This window comes from Semicossyphus pulcher, unplaced genomic scaffold, assembly GCF_022749685.1.
Source record: "Semicossyphus pulcher isolate SPU_LCO1_2020_fin unplaced genomic scaffold, fSemPul1.0.p SCAF_13, whole genome shotgun sequence".
Classification (NCBI taxonomy): Eukaryota; Metazoa; Chordata; class Actinopteri; order Labriformes; family Labridae; genus Semicossyphus; species Semicossyphus pulcher.
Window position 1 is genome coordinate 23719510 of NW_027211637.1, and position 18138 is coordinate 23737647.

General features: G+C 40.8%; 1 protein-coding gene across 1 annotated transcript; it reads right to left on the reverse strand.

Moving 5' to 3' along the window:
• Positions 1–7957: 7957 nt before the first annotated feature.
• LOC138590091 (specifically androgen-regulated gene protein) lies at positions 7958–15844 on the reverse strand. The gene is made up of 4 exons (XM_069660647.1): positions 15703–15844; positions 10555–10749; positions 9865–10009; positions 7958–9745 (listed from the first exon to the last, which is right to left on the reverse strand). The coding sequence occupies exons 2-4, from the start codon at positions 10657–10659 to the stop codon at positions 8247–8249; spliced, it is 1749 nt and encodes a 582-aa protein (XP_069516748.1). The 5' UTR covers positions 10660–10749; positions 15703–15844; the 3' UTR covers positions 7958–8246.
• Between the last annotated feature and the right edge of the window lie 2294 nt (positions 15845–18138).

Sequence of the window (18138 nt, forward strand, 5' to 3'; positions counted from 1 at the left end):
CATTATCCGCTCGCCTGTATTGATTATTGGGTTTTTCCCTGCAGGAGATTCGGCTCAACTGCTACATTGGGCTCATTGATTTCTGCTCCTGGCCTTGAATAACTAAAACCCTGCCTGGTGTGAGGAATCAGTAATACAGAGATACAATCAGGTATGTGTGAAGCATGTTGTAAAAAAGACTAATTCCCCTTCAACAAAACGAGGATGTTAAGAGTTTTGAAGCTAAAGACGGTTGCCTTTTAACCCCTATCATCAGCCATCCCTGCAGATCATGAGGCACCATTTGCACACCATTACCCCCCAGACCTGAAGAGGAATGAGGCTGGAGGAGTTCCATGAATCACATCAGACCTCTCTCACAGCCCGCTGAGCTACTGTGGCACATTTCACCGGCGATGACACATGAAACATTTGTTTTCAGGAAGCGTCCTGCAGAGGGAAGAGCATCTGTACACCCCAACACCTGCCGCCTCCTCCGGCACCCAAATTAATCAGCTGTGTTGATGCATTTATGTTTGCCTTTTAACGTACGGGGAAGATTCCACACTATAATTATCACACCCGCTCCAATGTGTGATTTTTCTTTTCTCAATCAACTATAATTAGGACCTCACAATAAGGCTGATTGGAGATAACAGCTCTACTGTTTTTAGATGCTGAGGATTTGAAACACAAGCTGAAAATAGAGTTATTGCTGATGCTAAGAAGGGAGGAGAGAGGATTATTTTTCATTGTCTTATCGCAAATCAGAAGTTTGTCACTGCCTTTTCTTTAAAGATTAAGTGTCAGGATGTAACTACCTTGGATTCAAAGATTAAACAGTGTAATTTAATATGGTTCCCTCATGTTTTTCTACAGACTAAGACGCCTCAGTAAATAAGAGATTCAGAACAACAGAATAACCTTCCGAAAATCCCTCTTTGCATCCACAGAAGACAAAAAAAAAACATGTAAATCCACAGCGCAAAGTCAAGCAGTGCGGTGTAATTAAAATAACATCCGTCAGGGATATGGAAATATCCCACGTCCCTGTGTCCAAATCTCTGGGTAATTGTGAGCACTTGTATAACCAAATGAGCTCAGAGTCACTCGGGGAGTTCGAGAAAGTCAGAACACGGGTTGCCACAGAGCGCGAGTACGAGTCACGCTGGAGGATCGGTACACTTTTTCATGGAAGCACTTCATTAAAGACAGAGGGCCTGTGCACGGGCGTCACACTGTGCACCAAACTGAGCTATTTTTACACCCCTAGACACACGAGGGAAGCCGAGGCCATGTTTAATTTATGATGCTGGTCATGAAAAGGACTGGAGCTACACGCTTGCTAAAGAGGAGTGGGAGAGTGTGGAAGGTGTCAACAGAGCAGCGAGGATCATTCATAGATAATAAGTCAAACGAAGCTGCACGACGCAGACTTTCAGAGAGAGTGAGGCTGTTTTTATGTTCGTGAGTTTTTGCTGCAGAGTAGCTGACCGCGACCTGCCAGGACTTGTTTAGCAGAGTGTGTGGCACTGTTTGCTTTTTGGATTTGGAGGCAACATCAGTTTAACTGTTTCTTTTAAACAGTTGAAGCATGCAACTTTTTAGATGTGTATAAATATATATGAACGTGAAAGTGAAAACGTGAAAGAACTGGATGCATGCACTGTGATGTAACCCATTGGTTTTTGAACCATCCCTTTTGAAACCTATTATGTGGCATTTTTGCTGTCGCCATCTTGTTTTTATGAAACCAGAAGTGATCATATTTGGACGACAGGGTGGCAACGCATTGTCTCGTTACTGTTGACAGACCGCTATGATAGGGAATGTTTGATCACAGGTAGCCCTGTCCTAAAGCATACCCTGCTACTCTACATATGTACATGACTGACTAAATGAAAATCACGCTGTATTGAAGAAGACTTGAAACTTGGGATTAAGACCATAAACTCATTAGAAAAATGTTTACTGAGGTAATTATCGTACCGTATCGTATCGTACCGTACCATATTGTACCGTATCAGACTGTACCGTACAACATCGCACCATATCATATCGTATCGTATCGTGTACTGTGCCATATCGTACCGTATCGTACCGTATCGCTTTGTATCGTACCGTATCACACCGTACCATACCATATCGTATCGTATCATACCGTGTTGTACTGTAACGTATCGTACCGTACTGTACCGTGTCGCATTGTATCGTACCGTGCCGTGTCCTACCATACCGTATCGTACCATATCGTATCGTATCATACCATGTTGTACTGTACCGTTTCGTACCGTATCTTACCGCATCGTATCGTACCGTGCCGTATTGTACCGTATCATACCGTATCGTTACATGTCGTACCGTACCATATCATATCGTACCATATCACAAATTTGCCGTATCATACCTTATTGTATCGTACCGTGTCCTACCATACCGTTTCATATCGTATCATACCATGTTGTACTGTATCGTACCACATCATACCGTACTGTACCGTGTCATATTGTACCGTATCATAACGTATCGTTCCGTGTCGTACCGTATCATATCGTTCCGTATCACATTGTGCCGTATCATACCGTATTGTATCGTATCATATCGTACCACTGCTGGCCCTTAGAAAGAATGCTGGTTGAAGGCACTTCCCCATGTTGTAATCAGAGGCTATGCTCACTTACATAAAGCATCTAATGGTTACATCTACAACAACAGTTGTTCTAATCTTACCTTTTTTTTAGTCTTTAGAAGGGAATAAAATAAGTGGCAACCAGTTGCTACTTTTTTTTATTCTGACTCTGAATTTCGAAGTCAAACAATGATTGCACAGCTGTTGCTGTAAGATAAATACAAGATGGATGCATGTTGTGAGGCCACCACTGTCCTATACTGCATGCTAATGAATGCAGGAGTTGGAAGCCCTGCAGAGAGCCTAATGCTCTCTGCCAGATGGTCATACACAGCGACACATCACCTCCACTCCTCATTTACCTTCTTCGATTTTTGACATTTATGCTCCCCAATTCTCTGAAAGATTTATGTGTGAAAATGCCAAGACTCCGAGCTCAGAAGTTTCCCATCTCTCTTTCCCTTCTTTTTCCTCTCTGCAGGGGCTTCACATGCGAGGTTACCGACACCACCGCAGGCCCAGCGGGGTCTCTTGGTACTCACCATGGCGGCACCACAGGGGAGCAGAGTGGCTTGCTGAGTTCCACACTTCAGTGCAGGCATCCCGGCGAATGCTGCGGGCTTGCCCCAGGAATGCATCCCGACCACAGCCTCAGTCACTGGCACTAACAGGGAGCAAGAGAGGGGAAAGGGAAATACAGTTATCAAAGCGGAAGAAACTGAGGTGTTGCACACAGACGCTCTGACAAACTGAAGGACTTATTCTGGCCTGTCAAAGGCTACTTTTGCAGCATGATGGATTCAAACAACCCCTGTGTCATAAAAGGCATTTATGTTGTAACATAGCACTGCTGAAGATGTCAGATGAACTGAAAACTGAGGTTATGAAGGCTTGTTTTCCTTGAACCCTAGTCATATTACCTGAGCCTTAATGCTGCTGCAGCAGGGAGGTAGACACGATACGGACAGGCTTGTTAGCTGCGTGAGGGAGCATGCGGGTGCTGGAGGGGATACAGGCCTGTGCGCGTACTGTATATGGCGTGTGTGTGTGTGTACAATCAAGTGGACTCATCAAGATCAAATGAGACAGAGAGGGAGACATTGTCCTGTTAAGATCCTAAGTTTTAATCCTTTCTGATGAGCCCGTATCATTCAAAGTATCAATCATCATGCAGCTAAATTGTATAACAGTACTTACCTGCCTATCTGAATGAACACACGCCCACACAGAGGGCAGAGATAATACCCGTATATTTTAAGTAAACTCTTTTGATGACACAGAACTGGGCCGGGGCATGCTTAAACTCCAGCACACTCAGCAGTGGCTCCCTGCCACTTTGTCTCCACTAATCCTCTATGATCAGCTCATATGTGGAGAAAAGGACGAGGCTTTCGGCGGCCTCTTTTTACAGGCAGACTCTCTGTAAGTAGGTAAGTACAGAACAGGACCAGGACGGTGGGGAAGTCCCATGAGCTCACTGTCTAGCCTGATAGCGCAGCAGCTACGCCTACCTGCTCCAGCTACTGTATCACAAGGGAGTGTCTCCGAGGAGATTCAGCTCCTGTGTGTTTCTTTAAATACCAAAAAATGACTAAACCTGCGAGATCCTGGCCTTTTTAAATCTCCTGAAGAGTGAAAGACCAAACTTGAGATTGCATTCATTGATGATGGCGTGCAAGGGTCATTGTAACACTCTGATGAGTAAACCTTTCAGTAAATATAGCCCACATTCAGCGCCTGCATTCTTTGCTAATACTCTGGACTGAATCATTTCCTATTGAAGGAAGGAACAAGTCTCAGCTATTTTATTTGTTAAGATAAACACTGCAGATAAAGACCAGGCTGAGCGTTTAGAGTCGCACTGGTTCAGACCTCCCATGACCTCAAAAACAGTACTGGAAAAAAAAGTCCCATGCCTAACAAAAAAAGGACCAGAGTCGCATGTTTACAAGAATACGTTTTATGAGACATTTCAGGGATCAACAGCTAAACCAAATGCAATTTACTAAGAGACCTAATTTCATTTTTATAAAAGGAGAAATCACAAGATGTTCCCACAGTTTAAACAACTGTGCTTTTTGGAAATATGAGGCACATGAAATGGAAATTGAGTTAAAGTCATTGAATTGGGTTCTTGCAAACTCATATCCTTTTGGCCACATCAAAGGGAAAGCTTACTTCTTACCCTTTTCCAGATGGATGATAAAACAATTATTATACTGCAGTTTATTGTGAATTAGCGAGTGTGATCATATCTACAGCAAATGCAGTCTAATCCTCATTTATGTCCTTTTGTATTGAATGATCTGCTGCACTGATGACCTCATAGCAAGCTTCATTATAAATCATCATTAAAACTTTAGGACTCATCAGGGAAAAGTATAACACAGCTGTTAGTTGCAACACTAGATGTATAATGCACTACTCTGCTCTTCTCAGTTTCCTCTTTCAACTATTTTTGGATCAATGTCACTTGTGATACAGAGGAAAAGTAGAAATGCTGAAACACAGCAGATTTCTCTGTGTTAAGAGTTAAGTCTATATTTAGTGTTTTTCATCAGCATGATTGCGTCGTAAAAGAAATTATTAAATGCTGTCAATATGAGCCCAAAACGACAGTTGAAAAGTCTTGTTACAGCTTTAAAAGTTGTACTGGTACAAACAAATGAATCCAGACTGCCCTCTAGCGGTCGAGTTGTTTCTGTAAATCAGGGGCTTTCAAAGTTTTGAAACAACTGCTTGCTTCTATACCCGCTCCCTCTCATCCCAACACAGAGCAAATATCTGTGTTGAGAGACATTAGGCTGGAAAATCATGTTAATGGTCGACATCCTTAGTCTTAGTACTATCAAAAACCATCAACACTTGTTTCCCCTGGCTTACTTTAATAACAAAAAAAATAATCAAAGTTTTGGAACTACAATTTCCATAATGTATGGGCAGTAAACAGGAAGAATAACGTTTCCAAGGAGACCGTTAGCTAGCTCTGGGCTAAAATTTGAGCATGTAGCCTATGTAATGCTGTATTTGTTTACGTCAGCCAATTGGTACCATAAAAAGTGTGCCGAATTTTGTATTAGCGGTTAATTTTAATAATATATCTATATTATTACAGAAAAATATTATTGTATTACTTTAATGCGGAAGAAAAATAAAACATGTAATGTTTCAGTTACGGCTTTGGAGTTATGGGAGGTTTTTCTATCTTATGGACGTTAATGAAGGATAACAGCAAATTTCACTGAATGTCTGAATCTTAAAACATCTTCGTTTTTAAAGTACCTTAACTTCGTCAGTGCTGCTCCAACTGGTGACCGTTGACGATACGCAGGATAAATCAGTGGGCTAACATCCGGTTGTCTTAAAAACACCTGTGTCGAACTCTCTTGCGCCCCCTGCATTTGACAGTTTGAACACACCTCTGCTGCAGAGTGATGAACAGGTGTTCACACTTTACAAACCTTACGACAAACTGTACCACTATCTACATTTCTTCCGAGATATAAACACAAATGTTCTACGCTACTTAATAAACCAAAGTTGTATCTTTGCTATTATATAATACTGTTGCATTATTCAGACTGAGGACTGGTGAGATTGGGAAGAGAATGCAGACTGATTTGGTTCTTATTCACAGCAGCTGATCTATGATGCCTACAAGGTTAGTAGTGAAAGTGACAGGAGCTGTCACAGAGGCCTTGTCAGTCAAGTCTGCTGGCACCGGGACAACACACAGCGCAGGTGGAAAGGAGAGATAGCCCACATACCAACATGTCACAGCGGAGCACAAAGCAGCCTGTGTTGGCTTGACAGCACAGAACTGTTTACTTCTCTCTTGACTTTGCAGTGAAAGAGGTTAACTATAAGCTTAACTAATAACAATGTTCTACCTGTGGGTTTTTTGAAAGTACAATAAATAGTCTAGTTTATCTTGATAGGAAATTATGCATGCATGATTTATCTTTTAACCACAAATATTCATAACAATATTCAAATCCTCTCTCACTTTGCCTGTGAATATGTTTTTCTTCGACAGATATTGATCAGTGATTTACTTCCTGAGGAGAAACGTGTTAAAATATTCTGTTTATGGACTATGCAATTTACATTATGGATTAAAATGCAGGCCCAGAAGTAGTCCAGGGTGTGATGAGAACATAAAGAGACTAAATAAAGAAAACTATGCACTTAGCACTGCTGTCATTCGGGGGAATACACACCCAAGTGTAGATGTAATTGCACAATAAAAGATAAGAGTTATTATCAGTTTAGACACATAATACTGCGCCACCAGCAAAATACTAAACATTTTAGATGTGGCAGGCTTCTAACACTGTGTTGAAATACTTTTTCTCATCCAAAAATGGAAAAAGCAGTTGATTCAAACAACTTTTGCTGTGTTACAAACCCTACAGTGCAGCAGCCTGGTGTTAATACATTTTCAGTGAAACATCTTTCCAATTGGGCTCAATTTTCTCAGCAGTAGGTGACCTTATCTGCAAATTACAGGAAAGAGCAAATCTATTTGTCTCTAAAAGCCAGCAGGAGTGATAAAGTCTTTTTTTTCCAGACACACCAACTGCTTGTAAAAGTGCAGCGAAGGTGTTGCATAAAGGCTCAACCAGGAGGTGAGAAAACAGGTTGCACCAGTTCTCTGCCATCACATCAGATAAAAGGTGCTGAAGCTGAGCCAGAAAACAGCCGGCGCCTCTATTTGGGATTTGAAATGACACATGAGGGCCTCAGAAGCTAACGGGGGAAAAGAAATGACACGTTTTAAAAGCACACAAAGGGAACTTTGACATTTGGTCAACAAAAACTTCAAATATGTTATTAAGCATGAGATAAAAACCCTCAACACTATATGCAACTGATGTGTGACAAGCTCGTGAGTTCTGACATGTGCGTCACAATGCAACCACGCAACCCACATGTTTCAGATTCTTCTCACCTTGTGGCCACTGACTCTGAGCTCTAGTAAGGTATGTTCTGACAATGCAGACATACTTTCTGCATTTCTATTCCTTTAATAATAAACACCCTGCAGTTATGATGTCATAGGTCTAATGCAGTCTGTGTTTGCAACAGAAAATAGTTCCTACCTGGGGTCAAGAAAGCCAGACATAAAATTCCAACACATTTTTGGGAAGTGAAATCAAATACAATCAGGACTTTTAAGAGCATCAAAAAAGAAGAACTAAGATGAAAACCTGTCACCAATTACTTGTAAAAAGCAGGAAGTGACGCACCAACACCTGTAGATCAAGATGAAACATATTTAAAAGTAAGAATAATGCAGCGTGACTCTTAAAAGGTAACAGTGTTTAATGTACAACAAACAGCTACAGTATGACAGTGAGTGAATGTCCAAACAGTTCTCAATTGCCAAATCTATAAGAAATAAAACACTGTACTGATGGAAGCAAAATATGAGGACAAGTAGATGTAAGTGGTGCCAAGCCAGTCACTGTTAGTCTCTGGTTATAATAGGTTACTGCAGTAAAAGTGAAATAAATGTGTGGTTAAACTGCTTCGCCCAATGTTTTGTAACGTCTGCACCAACCTCTGGTATGTTCCTTTAAATACAGTTTCTTTAAAGAGTCAGTTGAAGTCAGACGAGGTGCTACACTTTGTTGCCTCAGTCCCTGATCAGCCCGAGCCTCCTCAGAGCCTCGCGCCGGTCGTCTCCGTTTTCTGCACGGGGGCAGATCATTACACTGATGCCCTGCGATCGTGGCAGCTTCTGAGAGTTATCGGAGTGCTGAGGGGCAGGCAGGGACCTCCGTGAGTCTGGCTCTTTGCTGGTGGCGCCGCCCAACTTCGCACTGTCTCCTTGTGTGCTTGAAAACTCTTTCCTGCTCCCCAGAGAGGCGGGACGTGGGCGATTGTTGCGCATCTGGCTTGGGCTCAACTTGCCACTTATTCCGGCCTCCGAGTCTTGAGCGGCCATGTAGCTGCTTAGACCCGGACCGGAGCGCTCCAGGGTGGCTGATTTGACACCTAGGAACTTGGGTGGCATTAGGTGCTTGATTGGGACAGGAGGGGTGAGAGGTGGCGTGACCTCTAACACAGCTTTGCCAGCAGACAGTTCATTATCTGAATGCAAAGATCCTTCAGGGTCGCTGAAAGCAACAGGTACTGGGAGGATTTCTGAAACATGGACTACAGGAGCTGTGAGAGTCCCCGCTGCTGATCCAGCTGCAGGAGAATGAAGGGGGGCGGAGGCAGGAGACGGGCTGTGGACCCGGGGGTAGGATGGTGTTGAAGGAGGTGTACGTGGGCTGAGTGGAGAAGAAGGAGCCGCCCATGACCTTCGAGTTTGTGGAGATAGTTTAGGACTCAGGTTGGGGCCTGGATCTGCATCTTCGCTTTTAAGCAGGCCAAGTTTTCGGAGTGCCTCCATGCGGGTTCTCTGAGGGTCCAACAGCAGCCGGTCACTGCTAGCAGGCGTTGCGTGCCCTGAGTTCCCATCAGCCACTGCTGCCTTGTGTGACTTCAGGATGATGTTAGCCGGAAGCTTCTTGGGTTTAGGAGCTACAGCAGGAGGACTTCTGGGCTCAGCAGCTTCAGGAGGAGGACTCAATGCATGACCTGAACTGACCGCTAATGGACTCAGTTCTTGGGGCTTGTCGGGAGGCTCAGGGGAGCTCATTGAATGACTCTTTGCAAAAGCTCTCTCACGAAGCTGCTCCAAGTCAATAGTTGCTCCCGGCTTGTTGTTCGATATTTGTGCTGGTGGAGGAGGGTCTTTTGCTTTCTCCGGCTGTGGAGGAGGTCGTGGCTCATCCATGAAGTCAGAGGGAGGAGGGATCAGGGCCAGATTGCTCTCAGTGGCCTTAGGAGGCTGATCTGGAGAAAGGCTGGCACTTGGGACAATCCTTAGATTACCATCTTCATCCTTGGATACACACAACTCCGTGGTCCGAGGAGCTGCTGGGTGGATCTCACTACCAGGAACTGATTCAGGGTCTGGAGGTCCAGGTTGGGTCACGAGGTTCTCTGATGTTTCGAGATGTGTCGTGTTTGCAGCAGAGCCAGGAGAGAAATGTGGTTCTGAGGCTTGATTTAGAGCAGGAAGCTCAGCTTCGTTTGATATCTGATCTCCTCCGGACTCATCAGACTTGGAACTGGTAATGTCTGAGAAAGAAAAGCATAATTGTTCCAGTAACTATTGCAGATATTGATATTATTAGATATAAAAATAACACATAACCAGCTTAAAAAATAAAATAGAATATTTCATGACATGAACGTACCATTTATTCTCATTCTTTCCAAAGAATCTGGTTCATCGTTGGATAAGCCGCTGTCCTCCTGCACCTCCAGAGCTTCAATGGTTTCCTCCAGATACATGAGACACGCCCTCTCTTCTGGAGATAAGTGCTCCATACTGTCTTCACTCTGCAACCAAAATAAACAAAGACTTTAAAATGTATTCTCAACTCTTTAGCAATCTCTGTCGTCCATTTAATCCTAACCAACCAGGGTCATGAGAGACAGGACAGTCTCAGTAGGTCAAAGGGGGTTTGTGTTCAAACTGCTGCAAAGGAACGACTAATTACGCTGCTCCTGTCCTGTTGTTGGCTGTTCTTCATTCTATGTTGGCCTGTCAGAAGAATTTCTGTCACATCACTGCAGGTGCCTGTGAACAGCTCGAGATCTTCCCCCCTCTGGTCGTCTTTAGAGACAACTCTCACTGTAAGCCCTCGAAGGCCTCCCCTCAAACAGATTCACTTCCTCTCCTACTGACTGTAAACGTCCATGCAGACGTCTTTACCACCTGACGCACTCTCACTTCTTTATTTCCTCTTTTCCACAGAGGGCAGAAGCACTGTCCAAACTAATGTTTACTCAGATAGGACAGAGGGTCTAAGCGTGTCGATCTTTAAGGTTATATAAACGAACAGATAAGCAGCAGAGTCAGTGGGATCTACAGCAGCACTCACATAGCCAGAGTTCATGCTGATCACACTGTCGCAGCTCCCAGCACTGTCCATATTGCTCAAGGATTGGATGGCAACGCCGCCTGGCCACGTGTCACTCTTCGGCATCGCACACGGAAGAGGACCAGGGCAGGACCGGGGCTCCACGGTCCTCTTTAGATCGTGCAAACTTAACCAAGAATCAGTCTGAGGAAAAATCTGAGGAGAAAACATCGGAGCAGATCAGACACAAAGACTGATCTCCTACAAACACTAAAAATGAGATGAAGCTTTTGTTTGAAGCTAAAAATAGTCAACAAAACTAATTTGTAAACATCACAATATAACTATTAATGTCAAATGTTTCCATTAGTAGGATAAATGAATGTATTAAATTACAGCTGATAGCTAAATTATCCTCATAATGTAATAGCTCTCCTACTTAAGATGTCAAATGTGCTGTCACAGGCACTGATATATTAAACATTACCAGTTATGCTAATGGAGTCATTACATAAATTAATGGATGAATTTGTAAACATTTTAAGTACACATCGGACGTGGCTTGGTTTTAAAAAGTAGTCCATAAATGACGGGGGTTTGTTATGTAAAAATGATGAAAACTTCAAAACAGGTTTCCTTGCTGTCATCATTCATCCTTTTCAACCTGACCAATAAAAAATCCTTAAAGTGTTCTTTAATGTCAGAGATGGGAATTTCCCTCTATTCCAAATGTTATCTAAAGTAGAGCAGAGTAACAGGTTCAGTATAAAACTCCTTGTTGAGCTTCAGTGGAAGGATATTCACAAAAAAGGGAACATGTACTTAAACGGGAAAAACCCAATGTACTGTGTTTTTGTACAAAAGAGGTTAAGGACTTTTGGATTGTGTCGACAATTACTTACACTGCAAGAGCATTAGGAAGGGATAGTTAAAAGTCTATATTAACAGGAGGACACCTATCCTTTAATGTAAAGACCATACTGTAATGGGTTTGTTTACGTTACGATGTTAAGTTTAATGACAGGCCTCCCTTCATACATACATATATAAGATGTGCCACAATTTATAAACAGGATCATCTTTTCTCTTTCTGTTTAGTTTTAAGAAGCTTTTTTTCCCCTATTTTTTATTTTTGGGGCCTTTTATGCGTTTATTGACAGACAGGGGACAGTGGATAGTGTTGGAAGTAGGGAAAGAGCTATAAATGTATTTCTGTAGAAGACAGGCTGCTAATTGAATGAACTGTAGAGGGAATATTTTATATTATACTGTTGTGTTTCGTGAAGTTGATATACTGTGATGTTTCCTTCTCACCTTCTCAGGTCCAAACTGCACCATTTTTTATCGAATAAACTTGAGTGGTTGAAAAATTTCATTAAGCGGGGCCCTGAGACTAGACCAGTTGAGAGCCACTGCTCTATGGGACGTATGATGTAACTGCTGAGCTAAACCGTCGCCCCAGTTTTGGAAACTTTTTAACTCTGACACATTGTCATGTGCCATTCTGTCTTTAAAAGTTAACTTAATCATCTAAAAACACACCCTTAAACACACCCAACATAATACAATACAATTGTTTTCTTTCTGCTTCGGCCTCACCGCTCTGGATCAGTAGGTTATGCTGGCTTATCTAAGCTAACGTTGCTGACTTTAGATATGTAAAGCTATATAACACAAGTGGGTCAGTTCACTTGCTTTATGACTGTTTGTGTTGCTGTAACACCTTGTTTTACCGTTAAACTGACATCGTCATTTTAGGCCACAATGGCTGCAGGAATGTTTCACTGCTGTAGATTAAAGAGCTGAATGAATAACATGAACAACTATCTTATTCAATCATTAATTTGTACACGTTTTCAAGTAAAAAAGGAATTAACTCATTTTTAAGATGCAAGTTTAAAGCTGTATTATATTATAAGTTACAACAAGATCTGCTCTCTGAGCTATTAATGCAGCAACAGTTGGGAGGAAGTTTTTGCATTGGAGCACTCAGGTAATGCTGTGCTAATAACTAGAAGTCATACAGTGATGCTTTGCGTGGTCTATTTCTTGGTTTTCCAGGCACTTTGGTTCAGAGAAAAACACTCATCTCTGTTTGTGAACATGCAACAGGACATACTTCACGTCACTAACAATGTGTGTAAAGACAGCTGATATGCGGTATTACGTTGCAGCACCACACGTCTACTTGTTGTTTCCTGCTAATAACCCTGTGTGTGTATTATTACTGACAGGTCAGGCATGAGGAAAACATGTCAGAGAAAAACTCGAGGATTATTGCTGGCTCTTTAACTGCTGGATGGAGATATTCACAGTCCTCACTAATAGAGTGCAGATTTAGACACAAATACTAAATGAAGTCATTCAAGAGAAAAGGAGAAGGGGAAGAAAAGGCCACTTAAAGTTCGTACCGCCTCAGTTTGTCTTTTAAGAGCTTAAAGTGCATTAGCAAACGCATAAAGTGAATGCCATCAACAATGAGCAATGTTTGAGGCATGAAGGGATAATGTTTGATTAACTCAGGTTAAGAGTCTGTCATTGTTTTTGACTTAATCGGTCAAACATGCAACAAAAAAGCTTTAAGTGCTTGTTCGTCATGTAGCCACAGCTGCACAGTCAGGTTCACGTGTGTTCATGTGAGCAGGGCAAAGCTACCTTTGTTGTTCTCTGTTCTCAGAGAGCAGTGGATGGAACATATAAGAGGAACCTAATTAAAGCTTCCCTCACGTCACTGTTTGTCTGTGTCTGTTAAAGGCTTGTAATTACTGAAGCATGAGGTTCCTCTGAGGACGACGCCGACACTCATTCACCATAAACTAAATAAACCCTCGGCCACGACGAGGAAGTTAAAAACACAGCTGAGTGTGACACAGGCCGTGTTTCGAGAAGGAGCAGCCTCTGTGATGGCTCATCTAATTAAATCATATTATATAATTTCCCGGCAGCAGCTTCAACAAGGGGAAGGATTTAAAGTAATCAAGATAAGGATGAGTTTCATTAAATGGATGGAAATGGCATTGAGGACAGTGAGGTCATGCCTTCCTTTGGGGGATTCAAAGGCAGATTTTTGACTCAATATATTTTACATCTAGAAAGTGCATCTAGGCTTCATTGTTTATTAGAATTTTATTCCAGGTAGTTTGATGATAGGACTTTAAAAATGAAAAGAAATGATATTGAACAGTTAACTCAATAAATAATTTAGAAAAAGAAAATATTAGTAACAATTTAATTATTCGCTATGACGCTATGAGTTTTACTAAACCTGTGCTTTACATTGAGATGACTTTCTCCACCATTTATTCTTAAATGTGGATTTCTTTTCTTTTGATTTGCTCCTAAACTATTTTATTTTAACATTTTAAACTTAAAATATAATAAAGCAGACTTAGTCGCGTGTGTCATCTAAATTGAAACTCTCACGTTTTTGGCTCGTCACCTCCTAATCTGTTTGTTTTCTCAAGATGAAAGGTTTATTTATCTTGTCATCTTAAGGAAGGCCAAGGAAGGAAAAGGCCAAAGATAACAAAACAGTTTATAATGAGAGAAAAAAAGACTTTTATTTTGTAGGGATCATGGTATAACTATGGAGAACTTGCTGATTGGTTCGTCCAATCACACTTGATTTTGAGCTTTATGATCATCATGACTGTTGGAGAGGATTCAAATCTGAACAGTAATTAATGAACAGTTTGGCCTGTGATCAATAGTTCAGCTTTAATGATTTGCGAGCACAAACTATGGAGTGGCTGAACTCTGATATACATTATAAGTATTAATAAGAAATTATTTTTAGGGTTTTTTTTAATGACTGTCAAGAAAGATTTTTAGACTTTATAGAAACTTTTAAGAAATACTTGAATTCACAAAGACCTATAAAATAAAAGGTTTTCACTTGTTTAAGGGAAGAAGAAGAAGTGATTTTGTGATCCTGCTTTGTGACCAGGTAAACAGCATTGACATTTAGGTCCTGTTGACATGACGACATAGTAAGGAAGGACAGTTGGGGAATAACATCACTAACAACACCCACATTCACATGTTTTCCAGCACCAAAAGCAGGTTGACAAGGCGCCCGTCTAGGTGAAAGCTTTATTAGCTGCTAATTACTGTCCCTCCCATTAGACATTCAGATCAGCAGAATGAGGAACAAGTGTCCAAACTAGAGCAGCCAACACCTCTCAAACCTGAACATGCACTAAACCTGTAATGCAGCTGTGGCGAGGCTCACTACACCCACAGTTGAGTCAGGATTTAATAGTGACAGGAATGTCACTTTGCTTGCTTCCACATCTTACAGACAACTCTTAAATTCAGCCGAGCGCTCTGATGCGCCTGGGCGTTGCACTTGAATCACAAGTCGGCAGATAAAACTGCTTTAAACTATGAAAGGGGGCGGATCAGCTCCAGCTCTTTAATGTGTTTGCTGTGAGAACAGCTGCGAGGTTTGTGAGCCAGATTTACAATCCAAGAAATCATCATTCACACTCTATGGCGACAAATCATGGTGAAAAAAAAGAGGGTCTAAAATGTTAAGTATGTGTTCAAGGGCAGCCAGAGAACTGGTTTAATGATTAACAGTAAACAAAAGTTCATGGTGAACAGCAGGTTGTGCAACTTACCATGAACAGAAATACTTCATTAATGTTTAGCTTGGCTTGTTGTCCCACAAAAATGACTATTATTGACATTTATGTGCAAATATTTGCACTGTATCTGCCTCACTTATGCTCCAAATATTTAATGATTTAACACTCATGATAAATATGCAATTTTTGATAAGGAATATGGGCTGGCACACAGCATGAAAAGTGATAAGTAGTGCTGATGATATGTGGAAATATTTCTGGAATGACTATTTTACCTGACCCTACATTTTAAGTCCCCTCGACCCAGACTGCTGATAACTGACTCTATCTGCGCAAATGGGGTCAGTCACACTCGTAAAACCCTTAAAAAAACACACAGGAAGAAACAAAATAAAAGCCTTAAAAAAGTATACTATATTATTATTTTAGTGTTGAGTTCAAAGTGTGTTCTTAGTACACAAGTCTGACTGATTATCAGACCAGAAGTATGTTTTTTAAAATAACTTCTAACTGCTGTGTATCTATTAATAATACAGACATAGACATTCACTTTGAAGCAGAATACTTCCTGATAACTCACCGGATATGTCAGTGAAACGAAGTGTGAAAAACCGTACAGCTGTGCGTATTAAAAACCCCCAAAGAGCTGTTTTCTGGTCAGTCCATAGCGGCGGTGCACCTCACTGCTCTCACAGTCCCTCAGCCGGAGTTCTGTTCTTGGAAACACACCTTCACGACGAGAAGTGACTGACGGAACAGGTGGGAAATAATTACAGCCAGGTTAGCCACTTAGCTTCCGGACAGGTTGGCTTTTGTCCAATCAGTGAATGTCTGAGCAAGACAGCCAATAGAATAACAGCATCTAAATAAACGCAACCGAGATTGAATAAAGTTTATTTATTTTTGTATTTATAATTTATTTATTTTATTCTTCACAACCTTATACAAGTTTTACAAAAAAAAAATAGTGTGGGAAAGAAAAAGTGAACTTTCTACATGTCAAAAGAGCTACTTATTAATTCAACAAGACTAAAAGTCAGCATCGACTTTACTTAATGTGAGGACGAACTTAGACATAGTGGTTCTCGGAGCTAAACGCTAATATCAGCATGCTAACAAGCTAAAATAGTCATGCTAGCATGACGATGTTAAGCAGGTATAATTTGTAACCTATGTATGCTGCCTTAGTTTAGTTTTAGTTAAGCTAATAAGCTGTGTACACTGTAGGAATGCTATTAGTCTAGCATGTATTTGGTATTATTACAATTCATATTGAGGGGGATGTGAATGTCTACCAACTTTAATGAAAACACGTCAACAAACCAATGATATGTCAATCTAGCTGAAGGAAAAGTCAGGAGATCACCAAGCTAAGTAGGATACATCATATGAAAACAACAAATGTCTAAAAATATTTTCCTCACTCTACATTGCTGATATTTCATTGAAGAACTTATTTTACCTCATGCGAGAGAAAAGACCCACGTCATTAACATAATGGCAATTGATCCAATATGTTTCAATTTGAACTACAGATGTCAACTTCATTGTCCCACCAGATGATAAATCAGGGGATCAAAAAGTCAGTTGGCTTTATCAACTGGGGACGTTAAATATTTGTTCAAGATTTCATGGCAATCCATCAAATAGCTAAGATACTTTTGTCTGGAGTGGTGGAACAACATTTCCAATCGAAGAGCAAACCTTATAGTCAGCTAATCCGCCTACAAAGGATTCAGTTGAACTGTGAAAGCCTTTATGAGCTGTACATCAGAGCACAAGGTCAGTTGTATCCTTGGTCTTTGTTACTTATGTTTCTATAAGTGGCAACAATTGCTGTTGATGCATTTATAACAGCATTATTACTAACATGGAATTTAAACTTCTTCGTAAAGTTGCTCGTGTTAATATATTATAGCCAATAAATAATTGATAGAATAATAAATCCTTATAAATGGTGCTTTTTCAGAGAGTGGCACATTGTGTTCTTGTTCTGTGCTTTATAGAGAAATAAACACAGTCCGGCTTGTTTGACTAAATGTTTTTTTGTTTGCAGGCCGGACGCTGTGTGGAGCCTGTACCAGTTTGGATCCTGAGAACAAAGCAGTCCTTTCTGCAGATATCAGCCTCGACAATCGTTTACCAGGAACAGCGGCAGACATTTGTGACGTCTGCCGCATATCTATGGAAATGAGCTTATGTGTAAATTCACATGTTCATGATGGCGAATGACGTCACACTACAAGGAGTACATTTTTTCCATACCAGCAGTCACATCTTTGTATAAGAGATACGATGCAGCTGTAGTGTTATTTGATGGTAATGTAGCATGACAGGTTTAGGGACATTATGCTCACCAGCAGGAAAAACATTTAGAGCAGGGACAATGTTTTTACATGATTACTGGTTGGGGTTATGACATAATATTTATGTGCCTCTATCAGCGTTATTTTTAGCCTCAAGCAATAAACTTATTTAATTATTATAAAACTTTTATGGCTGACAGACAAATTTACTGCTATGGATACGACTCAGATAACATAATTAATATGCTATAAACTAGTTGGATCTGTTTGTGATCTGAATCCAGCCTCAGGACCAAGATTCAGCCAAAAAATAAAGTTTGGTCCTTTATGAGAATAAAAACATGAAAATGCTCTTGGTGTGAGTTGTTTATATATAAAAAACATAAAAATAACATATTACATTTGAACATTTCTGTTTATACATTAACAAAATCCAGAATCTTTTTAAGGCTACAGTCAAAAGAGTCGTTAATGTTGACATATTTCACTGCAGTCAGTGTTTGAATTATGGCTGTAGTAATTTTCATCTGTTGACTCATTTCCCTTCTACAAAGATAAAAATAATCGCTGTGGACAGGCTGCGGCCGGGCCAAATTGAGAAATATTTGAATTAATCTAAACTTCCCAAAGTCAACATGACACAACATTAACAGAACACTGAGGTTATTTAAAGTTTCCTACTTCTTATTAATACTTCGGCTTGTTAGGTT